Source organism: Sapajus apella, unplaced genomic scaffold (assembly GCF_009761245.1).
Source record: "Sapajus apella isolate SASKATOON/1434 unplaced genomic scaffold, GSC_monkey_1.0 scaffold141, whole genome shotgun sequence".
Classification (NCBI taxonomy): domain Eukaryota; kingdom Metazoa; phylum Chordata; class Mammalia; order Primates; family Cebidae; genus Sapajus; species Sapajus apella.
Window position 1 is genome coordinate 102,948 of NW_022437081.1, and position 17,240 is coordinate 120,187.

Below are 17,240 nucleotides of genomic sequence, written 5' to 3' on the forward strand. Positions count from 1 at the left end.
CCAGAAACTTGAGCTGCCTGCTAAGATTAAGGAGAACATGGAGTTGATGTCACAAGAAGAAAAGTGAGAATGCTTTCTCCCTGTGATTTTCATGATTATTGAAAAAGTACTGGTGATCATTAAGGTTATAATTTGGGTTACAGATGGGATTATGATTGGTTTAACATCACCCCATGATGATATGTTGACTGACAGGCTTTTGTATCTTCCTTATGTTGTGAAGAGTGTTTTCTCATCTGAGTAAATGGCAACAGTAGATGAATTTTAGCGATTGACAATACGGATAAAGTGTGTTGGTTATTTTTGTTTTGTCCACCTAGATATATCCTGTAACCTATTCTGCATGCTATGTGACCTAGGAGGCTGAGGCTTGTAGACTACATTATCTGGACTTCCTTGCCTTTAGCTAATAGTTGGGTTTAGCCCGTGGTAGGCAACTGCAAGAAATCCAAGAGTGGGAGGGGAGATGCCAACCCCATCAAAAGCCTTACTTGTCACTGTGTCTCTGGCAGTGGCTTTCTCACTCAACAATTATAGCTGCTGGTTAGTGGTCCTTCTTATTAACTGCTAGCCAATAACACTATTTCTTCCCCTTGCCACTGAAATTCCAGGTTTCCTAAAAACTTCCCGTTCTTGCTGATCCAAACAGCCATGTGGTATCTTCTCTCTGCCTACATATATGCAAGTGGTTCCTTTATTAGAGTATGACTACTTGAACTATTTGATTTAAATTCTGTTTGCTGTTAGGTCCCAAGTTGATATTGTGGTATATTTTTAATATCCTTGTGTAGCAGCTTCCTGTGGTGGTCTCCCTGTAACCCCTCAGCTCTCACCTCTAAATCTCAAGGCTGCTTACTAAAAACATCCATGACTCTTGGCTCTGCAGAGCTAAGTCTCACCTTTGCTTCTACAGGGCTACTTACTACAAAAGACATGACTCCCTGCCTTAGGGGCTTTTTTTCCCCTCACCTTTGGAGCATGCTGGACATCAAACAAGGCAAGGTGGAGGTGACAGAGATTTATATCACCGCTGGGGGAAGTCCTTTAACAAGTATGGTCGGGTATTTGGTGGTTAAATATCCCCAGCCTCTTCACCCTACACTTGGGATGAATGTGAGGTATATGATCTACACAGCCTCACACAGGGTCCCCCTGGGACTTACCTCCAATTGCCCACAGTGGTAACCTGCTAGTTTGTTCTCCCCACCCTTGATTGGCTGCCTTCCTTATATGTCTCATGATCCCACACCCCTACCAGTGCTATCTGGGACTCCCTCTCAAGTAAGCACTTTCTACTCACAAGTGTGTCTCAGGGTCTATTTCCAGGGAAAGCATACTTGAACACCTTGCATGCTAATTTACCCTCACACTTGAATGTCTGGCCAAAAGTAATGTAGGCTCAAAGTTATTTTGCACCAACAATTGAAAGGCAATCCTGCTGGGCGCGGTGGCTCAAGCCTGTAATCCCAGCACTTTGGGAGGACGAGGCGGGTGGATCACGAGGTCAAGAGATCGAGACCATCCTGGTCAACATGGTGAAACCCCGTCTCTACTAAAAATACAAAAAATTAGCTGGGCATGGTGGTGCGTGCCTGTAATCCCAGCTACTCAGGAGGCTGAGGCAGGAGAATTGCCTGAACCCAGGAGGCGGAGGTTGTGGTGAGCCGAGATCGCGCCATTGCACTCCAGCCTGGGTAACATGAGTGAAACTCCGTCTCAAAAAAAAAAAAAAAAGAAAGGCAATTCTTTATTTCCTGGGCATTTCTAGTTGCTTCATTAATTCTCTTTCTCTTGAAAGAACGCCCTTCCCACTCTACAAACCACACCCATTTTAAATTCACTTTTGATTCCAACTTTTAATCACTGTCTCCTCCAAACATCAAGGGAGACAAATCTAGACCTCTAAGTGGGCTCCTGAAAGTCCCCTCCTGATAGAAATTTAGGGCTGCCGGGCCTCTCCACGTGTCCACTCAGCTGCCCTTCCAGCTTCTCTAAACAGGGCCCCTCTTGACTGCAGCACCCCCAGACTCTGCAACATTAGTAAACACCCTTTCAAGGGGTAGTAGCCAGAGTTCACCTGCTTGTGACCTCTGGTAGCACACAGATGGTTCAGAAGTCAAGAAACCATGTGAACGAAAGCCATATCCAACCAAAAGCAACACAACTTCTATTTGTAATGGTTGCATCAGGGGAAGGATTTATCAATCCACAATATTTTCTTGGATTTTCAATCCTACACAGAGAGCAGAGGTAGGTCAATGGTATGGTGTGTTGGCAAAGGCCAGCTCCACTCTGGTGTGGCTTGTGCCAGCGTCCACAGCAACTCTGTCAGATCCATATCATTTCTTTGATTTCCAACCTGTTTACTGAGTAAAATGCTCAGCATGGATTTAGCGGCTAGGCTGGATCTGAAGTATACATCCACCTTCTTCCTGATGCTCCATGCAGATATACTGGGACCGCCTTCAGAGTGTCCTTGAGCCATGACTGCTTGACTCCATAGATGGCTTCAGGAAGACAGCACAGCAGAGAGACATGTGAAAGCTGATGGAATCCAGAATTACCTGAAAGAGAAAACACCAAGCAATACTGGAAACCCCTCTGCACTTCCCCTTCTTAACACAGACACACACACAGACACACACACAGACACACACACACACACACAGACACACACAGACACACACACACACACTTGACCAAAAGAGTTGGCTTTGCATGAACATATTTCTAGAATCTCTATGTTGGTCCGTGGATGTGTCTATCAATTCCTGTTTCATTTCATCCAAGGCTGGATGCAGAGATTGACAAGTAAGTGGGAAAATCGACCTGGGACTAATTCCCTGATTGGAACATGGAGGATAAAGTTGCTGATCTCTACCTAGGGGACTTGGCAAGATGGAAATTCGACCTGGGACTAATCCCTGATTGGAACATGGCAGACAAAGTTGCTGATCACTACCCAGGGAACCTGGCTAGATGCAGTGGATGCTGCTGCTAATCTCCACAAAGAAGAAATTTTAATGAAGGAATGAAGGGATTTTGCATAAGCAAGGGACAACCTCTGAGGCTAGGAGAGCTGAGCATTTTCATCTAGGAGAGAGATATGCAGATGGCACTCACCCAGAGGATGTATCTGCTTCCTCACCCAGCAACTTCCCTCACCCTATTGAGCCCTGAACCAGAAGGAACCCAGGTGATGGTGGCCAGCGTTTGAATCTTTTTTTAAATTTTTTTAATTGCATTTTAGGTTTTGGGGTACATGTGAAGAACATGCAAGATTGTTGCATAGGTACACACATGGCAGCATGATTTGCTGCCTTCCTCCCCTTCACCTATATCTGGCATTTCTTCCCTTGCTATCTCTCCCCAACTCCCCACTCCCCGCTGTCCCTCTCATATTTCCCCCCAACTGACCACAGTGTGTGATGCTCCCCTCCCTGTGTCCATGTGTTCTCATTGTTCAACACCCGCCTATGAGTGAGAACATGCAGTGTTTGATTTTCTGTTCTTGTGTCAGTTTGCTGAGAATGATAGTTTCCAGGTTCATCCATGTCCCCACAAAGGACACGAACTCATCATTTTTGATGGCTACATAATATTCCATGGTGTATATGTGCCACATTTTCCCTGTCCAGTCTATCATCGATGGGCTTTGGAGTTGGTTCCAGGTCATTTCTTTTGTAAACAGTGCTGCAATGAACATTCGTGTGCATGTGTCCTTATAGTAGAACGATTTATAATCCTTTGGATATATACCCAGTAACGGGATTGCTGGGTCAAATGGAATTTCTATTTCAAGGTCCTTGAGGAATCACCACACTGTCTTCCACAATGGTTGAACTAATTTACACTCTCACCAACAGTGTAAAAGTGTTCCTATTTCTCCACATCCTCTCTAGCATCTGTCATCTCCAGATTTTTTGATGGTTGCCATTCTAACGGGCATGAGATGGTATCTCAATGTTGTTTTGATTTGCATTTCCCTAATGACCAGTGATGATGAGCATTTCTTCATATATTTGCTGGCCTCATGTATGTCTTCTTTTGTAAAGTGTCTGTTCATATCCTTTGCCCATTTTTGAATGGGCTTCTTTGTTTTTTTCTTGTAAATCTGTTTTAGTTCTTTGTAAATTCTGGATATCAGCTGTTTGTCACATGGGTAGACTGCAAAAATTTTTTCCCATACTGTTGGTTGCTGATTCACTCTAATGGCAGTTTCTTTTGCTGTGCAGAAGCTGTGGAGTTTGATTGGGTCCCATTTGTCTATTTTGGCTTTTGTTGCCAATGCGTTTGGTGTTTTGGTAATAAAGTCCTTGCCTATGCCTATGTCCTGAATGGTTTTGCCTAGATTTTCTTCTAGGGTTTTTATGGTGTTAGGTCTTATGTTTAAATCTTTAATCCATCTGGAGTTAATTTTAGTGTAAGATGTCAGGAAGGGGTCCAGTTTCTGTTTTCTGCACATGGCTAGCCAGTTTTCCCAACACCATTTATTAAACAGGGAATCCTTTCCCCATTGCTTGTTTTTGTCAGGTTTGTCAAAGATCAGATGGTTGTAGATATATTGTGTCATTTCTGAGGCCTCTATTCTGTTCCATTGGTCTATATCTCTGTTTTGGTACCAGTACCATGCTCTTTTGATTACTACAGCCTTGTAGTATAGTTTGAAGTCTGGTAGTGTGATGCCTCCGGCTTTGTTCTTTTTGCTTAGAATTGACTTGGCTATGCGGGCTCTCTTTTGGTTCCATATGAAGTTTAAGGTGGTTTTTTCCAGTTCTGCGAAGAAGGTCATTGGTAGCTTGATGGGGATAGCATTGAATCTGTAAATTACTTTGGGCAGTATGGCCATTTTCAGGATATTGATTCTCCCTAACCATGAACATGGAATGTTTCTCCATCTGTTTGTGTCCTCTCTTATTTCGTTGAGCAGTGGCTTGTAGTTCTCCTTGAGAGGTCCTTTACGTTCCTTGTTAGTTGTATTCCTAGGTATTTTATTCTCTTTGTGGCAATTGTGAATGGCAGTTCATTCTTGATTTGGCTCTCTTTAAGTCTGTTACTGGTGTTTAGGAATGCTTGTGATTTTTGCACATTGATTTTGTGTCCTGAGACTTTGCTGAAGTTGCTTATCAGTTTCAGGAGATTTTGGGCTGAGATGATGGGTTCTTCCAGATATACAATCATGTCGTCTGCAAATAGAGAAAATTTGACTTCCTCCTTTCCCATTTGAGTACTGTTTATTTCTTTTTCTTGCCTGATTGCTCTGGCTAGAACTTCCAGTACTATATGGAACAGGAGTGGTGAGAGAGGGCAACCTTGTCTAGTGTCAGATTTCAAAGGGAATGCTTCCAGTTTTTGCCTATTCAGTATGACATTGGCTGTTGGTTTGTCGTAAATAGCTTTTATTATTTTGAGATATGTTCCGTCAATACCTAGCTTATTGAGGGTTTTTAGCATAAAGGGCTGTTGAATTTTGTCAAAGGCCTTCTCTGCATCAATTGAGATAATCATGTGGTTTTTGTCTTTGGTTCTGTTTATGTGGTGGATTACGTTTATAGACTTGCGTATGTTGAACCAGCCTTGCATCCCCGGGATGAAGCCTACTTGATCATGGTGGATAAGCTTTTTGATGTGCTATTGCAATCGGCTTGCTAGTATTTTATTGAAGATTTTTGCGTCTGTGTTCATCATGGATATTGGCCTGAAGTTTTCTTTTCTTGTTGAGACTCTGCCGGGTTTTGGTATCAGGATGATGTTGGTCTCATAAAATGATTTGGGAAGGATTCGCTCTTTTTGGATTGTTTGGCGTAGTTTCAGAAGGAATGGTACCAGCTCCTCTTTGTATGTCTGGTAGAATTCGGCTGTGAAACCGTCTGGACCTGGGCTTCTTTTGGCTGGTAGGCTCTTAATTGCTGCCTCAAATTAAGACCTTGTTATTGGTCTATTCAGGGTTTCAACTTCTTCCTGGTTTAGGTTTGGGAGGATGCAAGTGTCTAGGAATTTATCAATTTCTTCCAGGTTTACTAGTTTATGTGCATAGAGTTGTTTGTAATAATCTCTGATGATGGTTTGAATATCTGAGGAATCTGTGGTGATATCCCCTTTATCGGTTTTTATTACATCAATTTGATTATTCTCTCTTTTCTTTTTTATTAATCTGGCTAGTGGTATATTTCATTGATCTTTTCAAAAAACCAGCTCCTGGATTTATTGACTTTTTGAAGGGTTTTTTGTGTCTCTATCTCCTCCAGTTCTGCTCTGATCTTAGTTATTTCCTGTCTTCTGCTAGACTTTGAGTTTTTTTGATCTTACTCCTCTAGCCCTTTCAATTTTGACAATAGGGTGTCAATTTTTGATCTCTCCTTACTTCTCATGTGGGCATTTATTGCTATATATTTTCCTCTAGAGACTGCTTTAAATGTGTCCCCAAGATTCTGGTACATTGTGGCTTCATTCTTATTGGTTTCAAATAACATCTTTATTTCTGTCTTCATTTCATTGTTTATCCAGTCAACATCCAGCATTTGAATCTTGAGGACAGTTGGCACTAGGTTCTGAGGGCAGTTATGAGTCACCATAGCAGCTATGACTTCACTTGGTTCTGAACCAATCAGGCTCTGGGACTCAGGGAAAGAGAGAGAGTGTGCCGAGGAAGGAGGTCGTGTTTCCTCTCACTGTTTACCCTCTGGTCCAGATTTTTCTTCAAAAGAAATCTGAGTGGTCTGACAGGTAAAATATCCTGATATACCAAGATTATACAGCATCCTTTTGTGCCATTACCTAACCAACCTATCTGTTAAACCCCAACCCCGTTTGGTAATGGGGGGAGGATATGGGAGAGTCATTTGTTCAAACTGATACAGAGACACTATAGAGGAGTGGGTAGGAGCACAAGGCTTCAGATACAGGTTTTCCCAGTTCCAGTCTCACCTCTCTGGAAGTCCTTTAATCTTGCTTGGGAGCCCAAAATTGAGAACACAGTGAGCATCCACCCCTGGCCTTGGTAATGTGCCAGATTCAAATAAAATACCACACAGCACTTTTTGAGGTGAGACAGGGTCACTTTTTGAGGTGAGACAGGGTGAGTACAATCTTTAAATCACTGAGATTACATTCCCAGGATGGAAACTCAGCAGGATGGGCCTCAGAAACAGAAGCTAGGTAGCATTTGAGAATGTACAGTTTATTTCTTCCATGGAGGGTTGGAGTAAGATCCATACCTGCTTCACCAATGATTTTCAAAGGAGGCAGAGGTGAGAAGAAGACAGCTCTACAAAAGAGCAACATAAAATCCAGTTAAAATTAGTGTGGATATAAGAATCCTCACTAATGACTACTGCTGTACTACTGTTGGTAGCTGTGACTACTGCTGGTAGCTGAGTATGTGTGTGTTAGTGTGTGTGTGCGCACGCATGCGACATGTGGCTGTGTGGGTGTGTGGCAAGTGAGGAAGAGGTCCCAGGTCCACTTGATTACCTGAAAATCATTATCCTTTTCAGGCTTTCTTAGTTAAGCTGTCTTCCTGAGGTTGTTTGGAGCCGCTGCGTCATGGATAAAGAACTCCCTAAAGCCGCTCCCAGCGAGGCCGCACTGAACATCAAGAAGCCTGACAAAGCCTTCAAACGCAAGAAGCCCACCAAAAATGTGCTGATCTTTTTAATCAACAGACAACTGGGCAGGCACAGAAATGACATCGACCTGTCAAGGTGGCTGTGGATGCTGTCATAAAGCAACTCCAGGGTGAACATGAAAAAGTCATGGGGCTTATGTGCTGAGGCCTGCCCAGAATTTTGAGAAATTAAATATAATTAGAACAATAAAGTCATCCCATGTTTGAGCCACTAAAACAGAGTCTGTCATTTCAGTCCTTTAAGTTGGATGTGTGTTTGCTGACAGGGTGTTCTTGGGTTACACTGGAAGGGATTTCTGTTCATCCTAACACACTGTGCAGAGGTGCTCAGACACAGGGGAGAGGGTGAGATCATGCTGCACACCAGATCTCCTTCACCATCAATCTGAAAATCTCTGTGAAGTTGAAGTGATGTAGTACTTGGCATTCAAGGACCAAAGACTCTTCTCCCTAGCCATTTTGGAGAGACAGCCCTGGTGTTCCCCTCTAAAACCTAATGCTTGTCCTAGTGAAAAGACATTGTTTAAGAGTAGACCAACAGCTGGGCTGGGAGTTTAGGGTATGTTTTAACATTGCAGATATCATGTTCACAGAGCCTACTAGAGGCAATTGCTCTGCTTATTGTCCCCAGGAAAGTAGAATGCCCTGGTGGGTTTTTTTTTTTTTTTTTTTTTAGCATGTCAAACAAACCTTTAGGCTACCAATCAAAGAGAATTAATTTTCCTGAAGGGAAGCCACCTGATAGTCCAACAAGACACCTTAACTCCCATTCAAAAAGCTCTGTCCCTAAGGAATGTGCTGAGGAAGTCACATACTCACTCCAAGAAACCTGAAATGGAAATAATGTGGGCAATTGATCACTAAGAAGTAAGAACTAAAGGTGAATTGGGGGCAGGGAGAGCAAAGAAGTCAGAGCCGTGGTGGATATTGGCAAGCCTAGGTTAGGAGTAAAATGAAATTTACATAAAGTGAACCACAAAAATGTTAACGTATATAAAATCACAATGTATAAATTTATGAAGGGAGAGAAGGAGACTATTTCTTAGAAAGTGTTGCAGCCTGCAAGGCAGCCATGCCACAGACTGGGAAGTGTGCCTCTGGCCAAGACCATAGACCAGTACTTGGAAGGAGGAGGGATTGGGGCAGGAGCTTTATGCTGAATGAGTTGGCTGAACATAGAAATTCTACAAGTTACAGGAGGAGCCATAAATATTCATAAGGAGGATCCTTATGCATTTGTTTACAAGAAACATCCCTGTAACATACCACCCATGTTCACCTTGGGGTGCAGACGTAACATTTAACTATAAGAGATTTAGGCCCTATACGGCAAGAGCTCTTTCAGGGCACATAGGCACACAATCTCCCAGCCAGAGCCAGTCCATGGTGGGTGGTTTCCTTTTTTTTCTTTTTTTTTTTGAAACAGAGTCTTGCTCTGTTGCCCAAGCTGGAGGGCAATGGCTTGATCTCTGCTGACTGCAACCTCTGCCTCCCGGGTTCAAGTGATTCTCCTGCCTCAGCCTCCAAGTAGCTAGGATTACAGGCCCCCACCACCACACCCGACAAATTTTGCATTTTTAGTAGAGACAGGGTTTCACCAAGTTGGCCAGGCAAGGCTCAATCATCTCCTGACCTCAGGTGATCCTCCTGCCTCGGCCTCCCAAAGTGCTGGGATTACAGGCGTGAGCCACCACGACCAGCGGTGATTTCTTATTAGGAGAGACTTACTGTAATCAATCTATTGCCCAATGAAAGCTGTAGTTGTGGCTGTGGTACAGGAGAGTGAGGGTCAGTTAGTCAGCATCTGGCAATAAGTGAGTTGCAATTGTTTCAATATTGCTTATCTCTAGGCCAGTAGTCTTAGCCCAAATATTTTAACCTCCAAACTACCCAAGTCCTATTTTGGAGAGAAGGAAAGGAGAAAATCTGTGAATCATTTTATGGGGGGCATAAGAATGGGGAGAGTCATTCTCTGTCCCATCCTGGCAATGGAGCATGGCACTATAAGTTGCTTACAGGTCCAGAAGTAGAGCCATATCCCATAGGACAGCCCTTCAACCTTGCAGGCTTCTGCTTCCTATATAACGCTACAGTTGACTTTTCCACAGGCCATTCCAGCACTGTACGAGGCCAGATGCCTCTGGGTGATGGTAAGACTGGTAGATCACACAGGTCTGAGCATGTGTACCATCTTCGGTTGCCATAAAAAGAGTTATTGAACAAAAGTGATGTTTTGAAGAAATGGCAGTGTTGGGGAAGCAGATCAGCAATACAGAAATGTATGGGTAACTGTAGAGGAACTGCCTGTTTACTCACCTCACCTCCCAGCAAAGAAAATGAAACTTTAAGCTAAAGGACTTCATTTGTCCCTCACATAAGCTTGATTCTGAATTTTGGATTTGTCATTCTCATGTCTGTATGGCTGTTGCGTAAAATAAGTAGAGGCCAAATTCAAATTACTTTGTCCCATAACCCCTCCCAATGTCTAAGCCACGTCCATTCTTCTGGGTTCTTTCATCTCTGCTCCCTGTTATCAATCCTAGAGTTAGCCCTACATGTTCTTTGATCACTGCTAGATAAGAAAATGTCTTTTGTGACCTTAATATTCCACTTGGTCAGTGTTCAGTGATTTGTACATCCTGTCCAAGATAATCATCACAACTCTAATCTTTCAATACCAAAGCTTCTCACTTCCCCCAGCTCAGGCTGGGACCGGGCTGCAGCCTGCAGTAGGAAAGGGCAGTGACCCTTCCACTTGTACTCAGACAACATCTGCACCCCTACCCTTTGCAAATACTTGTCCACCAGAACCTGTTGAACAGGGGGAAAGGCAAGAGGTCTGGGTCAGTACACATCTCCCTTATCTGGATGGAGTTTAACAACTGTTTAAATCTGATTTCGTTTTCTTCAGTGGATGCTTTAATGGCTGTTCAGGGCCTAAATCACTCCTCAAGTCCCTACAATTTCTGACATAAATCCTCCACACATAGATCTCTTGAGAAAACTTCCTTTAGAATACTCCAGACCAAACCAAATATTCACTCTCACTCTCTCTTCTCCCCTTCTCTTCCTTTTTCCCCTTTCTCTTCTCTCCTCTCCTTTCTGCTGTCCTACTTCCTTTTTAAGTTTCTTTGTGATTCTAACTTTTGAGAAGATGATTCAAGCCCTTCTTGTGGCCCCTATGAAGTGCCATCACTCTAGTAAATTTGAGGTAAAGAATTTTTTCTTCTTGTAAACTGAGCACACTATTCAACCTCTGTAAGTGGCCCTCTCTGCTCTCCAAGTCACCCAAATCCTATAATGTGTGTACATACTCACACATGGATGAGTGGTCAGAGCTCACATGATTGTTTGTGATTGCCTTCTCCAGTCCTCCACTGATAGGCAACTCCTTGCAACATGTGGAGCACTTGGTACCAATTTGGAAGCATTTGCTAAGTCTGAGACCAAATAGAGTTATACTTCAACATCCTGCTGCCTTTTGGATACCTTTGCTATCCATGTGTGCCTGTATCCAATATATGTACATACAAACACACACACACATACACACACACAGCTTGACATGTTTTTCTTACTATTTGGTACATACTTCTGTGCTATTTTTTTCTCACTCAACTATTATAATTGTGAAATTTACCTATGTTAGTGTGTATAGCTCTATATCCTACATTTCAGCTCTTCTCTTGTATGTCAATGTACTGTGGCAGGTTGGACATACCCGTCTACGCTTCACTGTATATGTTGTCTGTACCTGCCACATCATTGGAAAAAAGAAGCTCAATGATTGGTAGGCAAGTTTTGGATTTTGGAGGCACTATATTCTACACTGGGGTGTGTTCTGTTATCCCAAAATCCCAGTAGTCTATGTAAGACTACTACTTTTCACTGGGGACATTTTCTGTACATGACAATCAATCTAATTATTCATATGTCCCACTTCTTACCCAATGGTCTTATGGGCACAGAAACATGGACTTTCCATAATGAAGGCTGATCTGGCTACCATTACTGGTGAGGTCCTAACCTGACAAATAGCAAAGAACCACACTATGCCCCAGATATGGCAATGTCCCCTGGGCAATCTTGCCAGCAACTTGGTGGCAGGATGGTTACATTGGACCTCTTCCATTGTGGATGTGTATCTCAGTCCATTCAGGCTGCTATAAATGGGGTAATTATATACCCCCCAAAAATATTTCTCATAGCTCTGGAGGCTGGGAAGTACAAGAATAAGATGCTGGAAGATTCAGTGTCTGGTGAGAGCCTGCTTCCTGGTTCAAACATGGTATCCTCTCACTGAGTCCTTACATGGCGGCATGAGCAAGGGGACTTTCTTAGGTCTCTTTTATATAGACACTATTCCCATTCATTAGGGCTCCACCCTCATGACTTAATCACCTCCTCAAAAACTTTACCTGTTAATATTATTACCTTGGGGATTAAGATTTCAGCATATGAACTTGGTGGGGAGATGGGACACAAATATCCAAATTGTGGCAAGGAGGCAGATATTTGTCCTCATCATAATAGACACATATTCAGGGTATGGATTGCCTTCCCTATCCATAATACTTATACAAGTATCACCATATGTAGACTCACAGAATGCCACATACTTCATTATGGTATTCCACATAGCATTGTTTTTGATCACACATCAGAGGAAGTTCAGCATTGGTCTTATCATATAACCCATCACCCAAAACTGCTTGGCACAATTGAAAGGTGGATAGACTTAATGAAAACTCAGGAACCCCCCTGGGTGACAGCACATTGAAAGGATGGAGTTCTATCTAAGAGGATGCTGTATGATACTGTATATTCTTTAAAACAGAGTCTATTATATGATGTTGTTTCCCCTATAGATAGAACACATGTGTCCAGGAATTAAGGGGTGGAAGAAAGGAGCTATTTCTCTCACTAGGAGGTCTCATAGATTTTTTTGTTTCTTCTTGTCACTTTGAGCTCTGCTGATTTGGAAGTGTCAGTTCCCAAGGAGGAATGTTTCCATCAGGAATAATATGAGTGGTTCTACTGAACAGGAAGATACGACTCCCACCTGGCCATTTTGAATACCTTATGCCATAGAAAAAATAGTCAAGCAGGGGATTATGTTACTGGCTGAGGTGATTTACTTTGATTATTAAGGAAAAATCAGACGCAGCTACATTATAAAAGAGGGAATGGGGGAGGGCCGTATTTGGAATCAATTTAGGATTTTCTTGGGTTTCCCTTGGTGCTTTTATGTTCAATTCTAAAAGGTAACGAAAAGCTACAGCAATTAAAAAAAATAGGCAGTACCGTGGATGATTCAGATATCTCAGAAATGAAGATCTGTGTCACATCAACAGCTGAGGCATGGGAGGGAACAAGGGATGGGTAACCAAATAAGAAAATTATAATTACTTTTAAATGTGTCTGAACCTAATAATATTATATCCTTAAAACACACAGATGTGTCCGGGCGTGGTGGCTCAGGCTTGTAATCCCAGCACTTTAAGAGGCTGAGGCGGGTGGATCACAAGGTCAGGAATTCAAGACCAGCCTGGCCAAGATGGTGAAACCCCGTCTCTATTAAAAATACAAAAACTAGCTGGGAGCAGTGGCAGGCATCTGCAATCCCAGCTACTCGGGAGGCTGAGGCAGGAGAATCACTTGAACCCGGCCGGTGGAGGTTGAAGTGAGCTGAGATCATGCCACTGCACTCCAGTCTGGGCAACAAGAGTGAAACTCTGTCTCAAAAATGAACAAACAAAAAACCAAAACCACAGATGATGAGAGCACAACAAATAGAAATATACAAATCCACAAATACAGTAGATTATAAGATAAATAATCTTAGGAAATGGAGAGAACAACCAGAAATAAAACATTAGGAACAGTATAAAAAAATTTAACACACCCCAATCTCTGAGCACTTTCAGCTTTAAGTTTATTCATTTTAGTGTCCTGATTCTAACACTCTTTCAGTCCCACTGCAAATTCCCATTCATTGATTCTATCACATTTACGCAAACCTATGATGTCCTCTCTCCTCTCCTTACAGGGATGAAATTCCATGTTAATCATTGTAATCACTGGGTTGCTGACCATCTCAATTACTGACCTTTCTCTTTCTTGGTCATAGACAATTGACAAAAGTACAACTCTGGTCAAACATAAGACTATGCTTTTCTCTGTACGTGCATCAGGTAGATGAATTTGGAAGGAAACTAACAACAGAATATGCATACTTGCCACTAGTTCACATGGATGAATACTCTTACTCCTATCTAAGGCCATATCTTTAACTTGCACAATAAATCTGAAATCTTAGCTTCTCAACAGCATCACTCCACCAATTCTTCTTTCTCTGATTCTTTGGTCATCTGTTCTTTCTCTCCTTTGCACCAAATTTTCCTTGTCTGTATTTTGCATCTCCAATGAACTATTTCTCTTTTTTAAATTTGTTTTTGGTTTTCGTTTTTTAATTTTTCATTTCTTTTCTATGAAGTCCCCATGCATATAAAATTTAAACATTGCACACATTTTGTGTACATACATTTTGTGTCCCCAGATAACTCTTTCTCTGTTTTATTCATTTCTTTATTTGTTGTTGTTTTTCATTTCTTTTGTTTTTCTTTTTTTTTTTTTTTTCATTTCTTTTCTATGAACCCCTCACACATGTAAAATTCAGAATATTAACATCAATCAGGATTGTAAACTTTTTCTCCTGTTTGTCTGTCTTTTGTCAGTTTAATTCACAGGCCCCAAAACTGAACCTAAGAAGATAAAGGAAAAGTTTGTCTCCCCAACAATATCAATAGAAGTTGAAACATTTGGCAAATTATAGCATTCATTCATGATAAAAAAATTTCAGCAAACCATAAATAAAAAGGAACTTTTCCAACTTGATAAAGGCTATCTACAGAAAACCTGCATATAACATCAGCCTTAGGGAAATGCCAGTTAAAATCAAGGAAATACCACTTTACAACACTAAAATGGTTAAAGTAAAGGAACGTTTAAAAATTTTAGTGAAGATGTGGAAAAATTAGAATCCTCATACACTGCTGGTGGAGCAGCCACTTTTGGAAAACAGTCTGATAGTTCCCCAAACAGGTAAACATAGAGTTACCAAATGACCCCAAAATTCCACTCATATGTATACACCCATGACAAGTAAAACATATGTACACACAAAAACTTGTGTAATAATCATAGTGTCATTAATCACAATAATATAAAAGTGGAAACAACCTATAAGTACATCAACTTATGGATAGATTAATAAAATGTGATATATCCATACAATGAAATGTTATTCAGCAATAAAAAGAAATGAAATAATGATACATGCTCAACATGGATGAACTTTGAAAACAGTATGCTAAGTGAAAGAAGCCAGACACAAAGGACAACATATGGTATGATTCTATTTGCACAAAAAATCCAGAATAGGCAAATCTATAAAGAAAAAAGATTCATGGTTATCTAAGGCTGGGTTTACCAAAGAGAACCAGGGAAAGAAATAGTTAAGAAGATCCCGGGCCGGGCGCGGTGGCTCAAGCCTGTAATCCCAGCACTTTGGGAGGCCGAGGCGGGTGGATCACGAGGTCAAGAGATCGAGACCATCCTGGTCAACATGGTGAAACCCCGTCTCTACTAAAAATACAAAAAATTAGCTGGGCATGGTGGCGTGTGCCTGTAATCCCAGCTGCTGGGGAGGCTGAGGCAGGAGAATTGCCTGAACCCAGGAGGCGGAGGTTGCGGTGAGCCGAGATCGCGCCATTGCACTCCAGTCTGGGTAACAAGAGCGAAACTCCATCTCAAAAAAAAAAAAAAAAGAAGAAGATCCCTCCTGGGATCAGAACAAACCCCAAAGACTTTCTGTGAAAACTACATTTGTAAAGGAAATGAAATTTAAATGGATCAGGCTATAGAACAATGTATACTCTAAGCCATTGTGAAAACCAAGAGCTCGATCAGAAGGCAATTAGTGAGCCTAACAGGTGTGATCACAGAAAAAGACAGTCAAAGATAGCCCTACTAAAACCACTGTCATCTCAGGGTGACTGGGGACATGCTCAAGTCCATGTCCTCAAAGGAACAACATCAGGGGCTTTCTGCTGGGAAGGGAAACAACTTCAATAAAATAGTCTAGCCAAGTCACTAAGCAAATAAGCAAGCAACAACAACAATAAGTCCACAGGAGATCAATATTCAGAATTACTACAATATATTATCTAAAATGTCTAGTTTTCAACACAACAAGGAGGGTGATGTCAGTGAAAGTGGCAGAGTAACAACAACCAAAATTTATCTCCTCCAAAATATCAAGAAGGATAATGGCAGTAATGGTTACAATCAACATTTTCAGAACTATAGACATAACCTAAAGGCTTATAGCTAGCCAGAAAATATTTATTCATGAAAACATGGCTGGATCAATAAAAAGAGCAAGCTTTATGGCATTTAATTTGCCGTAGTTTCATTCTCCACTCTCTAGCTCTGCCATAACCTAAGAAAATAACAGGTCATGTTGAAGTTTGTGAAGACCAGCAGCCTGAGAGCTGATAAAGTTGCAGAACAGAGCTGAAACTCTTACAAAGCTTAATTCCCAAAGAATTGTCATTATTTGACCTACCTGGTAGCTCCTTGGAAGATCCCACTCACAAGACTCCTTGTTTTTGAACTGACTTGAGGTTCACCTAGTACAAAAAGCTTTTTCACTAGGGACATTTGTAAAGGATTGTTTTTACTATACTTTAAGTTCTGGGGTACATGTGCAGATCATACAGGATTGTTACATAGGTATACACATGCCATGGTGGTTTGCTGCATCCATCCCCCCATCATCTACATTAGGTATTTTTCCTAATGTTATCCGTCCCCAATCCCCCCACCCCTTACTATCCCCCCACTAGCTCCCCCACCCCCCAGCAGGCCTCGGTGTGTGATGTTCCCCTCCCTGTGTCCATGTGATCTCTTTGTTCAACACCCACTTATGAGTGAGAACATGTGGTGTTCGGTTTTCTGTTCTTGTGTCACTTTGCTGAGAATGATGGTTTCCAGCTTCATCCATGTCCCTGCAAAGTACATGAACACATCTGTAAAGGATGTTTTATAATGATAAAAGGGTCAATCCATCAGGAAGATCAATGTATAAAAGCAGCTTTACTTCTATTCACTAACAATGTAACATTGGAACATGAAATTAAGAAAACAATTCCACTTACAATAGCATCACAGAGAAGAATATATTTAGGAGTAAGTTTAACAGAAATGCAAGAACAAAGTTGAAATAATTACACTACCCGACTTCAAGTTGCAATAATTAAGATAGTGTAGCATTGCTTTAAGACTAGACGAAGTTGTTCTATAGGGAAAAGAAAGTCTTCCCAACAAATGGTGCTGAGATTGAAGAGGGAGACCCAGGCATCTCAGATCAACTTCCTTTTTTTCATTCCTAAGACTGTAAACTTCCTCTTTTCATTCCTAAGATGGTAAACTGAAACCCTTTTCATATGTAATTCTTAAGACTGTAAACTAAAACCCTTTTCACATGTAATTCCTGAGAGGATAAACTGAAACCCTTTTCTTTTTTTTTTTTTTTTTTTTTTTTTTTTTT

At 41.5% G+C, this 17,240-nt stretch overlaps 1 protein-coding gene and 1 long non-coding RNA gene across 2 annotated transcripts in view; one reads left to right on the forward strand and one right to left on the reverse strand.

Moving 5' to 3' along the window:
* Positions 1-3,421: 3,421 nt before the first annotated feature.
* The window catches only part of LOC116540519, a 19,371-nt gene continuing 5,552 nt past the window's right edge, over positions 3,422-17,240 (reverse strand). The window contains exons 2-4 of the long non-coding RNA XR_004264477.1: positions 16,048-16,051; positions 12,590-12,595; positions 3,422-3,431 (exon numbers count right to left, since the gene is read on the reverse strand). This is a non-coding gene — a long non-coding RNA (uncharacterized LOC116540519). The remainder of the gene's footprint in view (positions 3,432-12,589; positions 12,596-16,047; positions 16,052-17,240) is intronic.
* On the forward strand, positions 7,500-7,861 carry ETDB (embryonic testis differentiation homolog B). Its single transcript, XM_032264054.1, has one exon. The coding sequence runs from the start codon at positions 7,546-7,548 to the stop codon at positions 7,723-7,725; it is 180 nt and encodes a 59-aa protein (XP_032119945.1). The 5' UTR covers positions 7,500-7,545; the 3' UTR covers positions 7,726-7,861.

Coding starts and splice junctions, on each gene's coding strand:
- ETDB (XM_032264054.1), top strand. CDS start 7,546: ATGGATAAAGAACTCCCTAAAGCCGCTCCCAGCGAGGCCGCACTGAAC.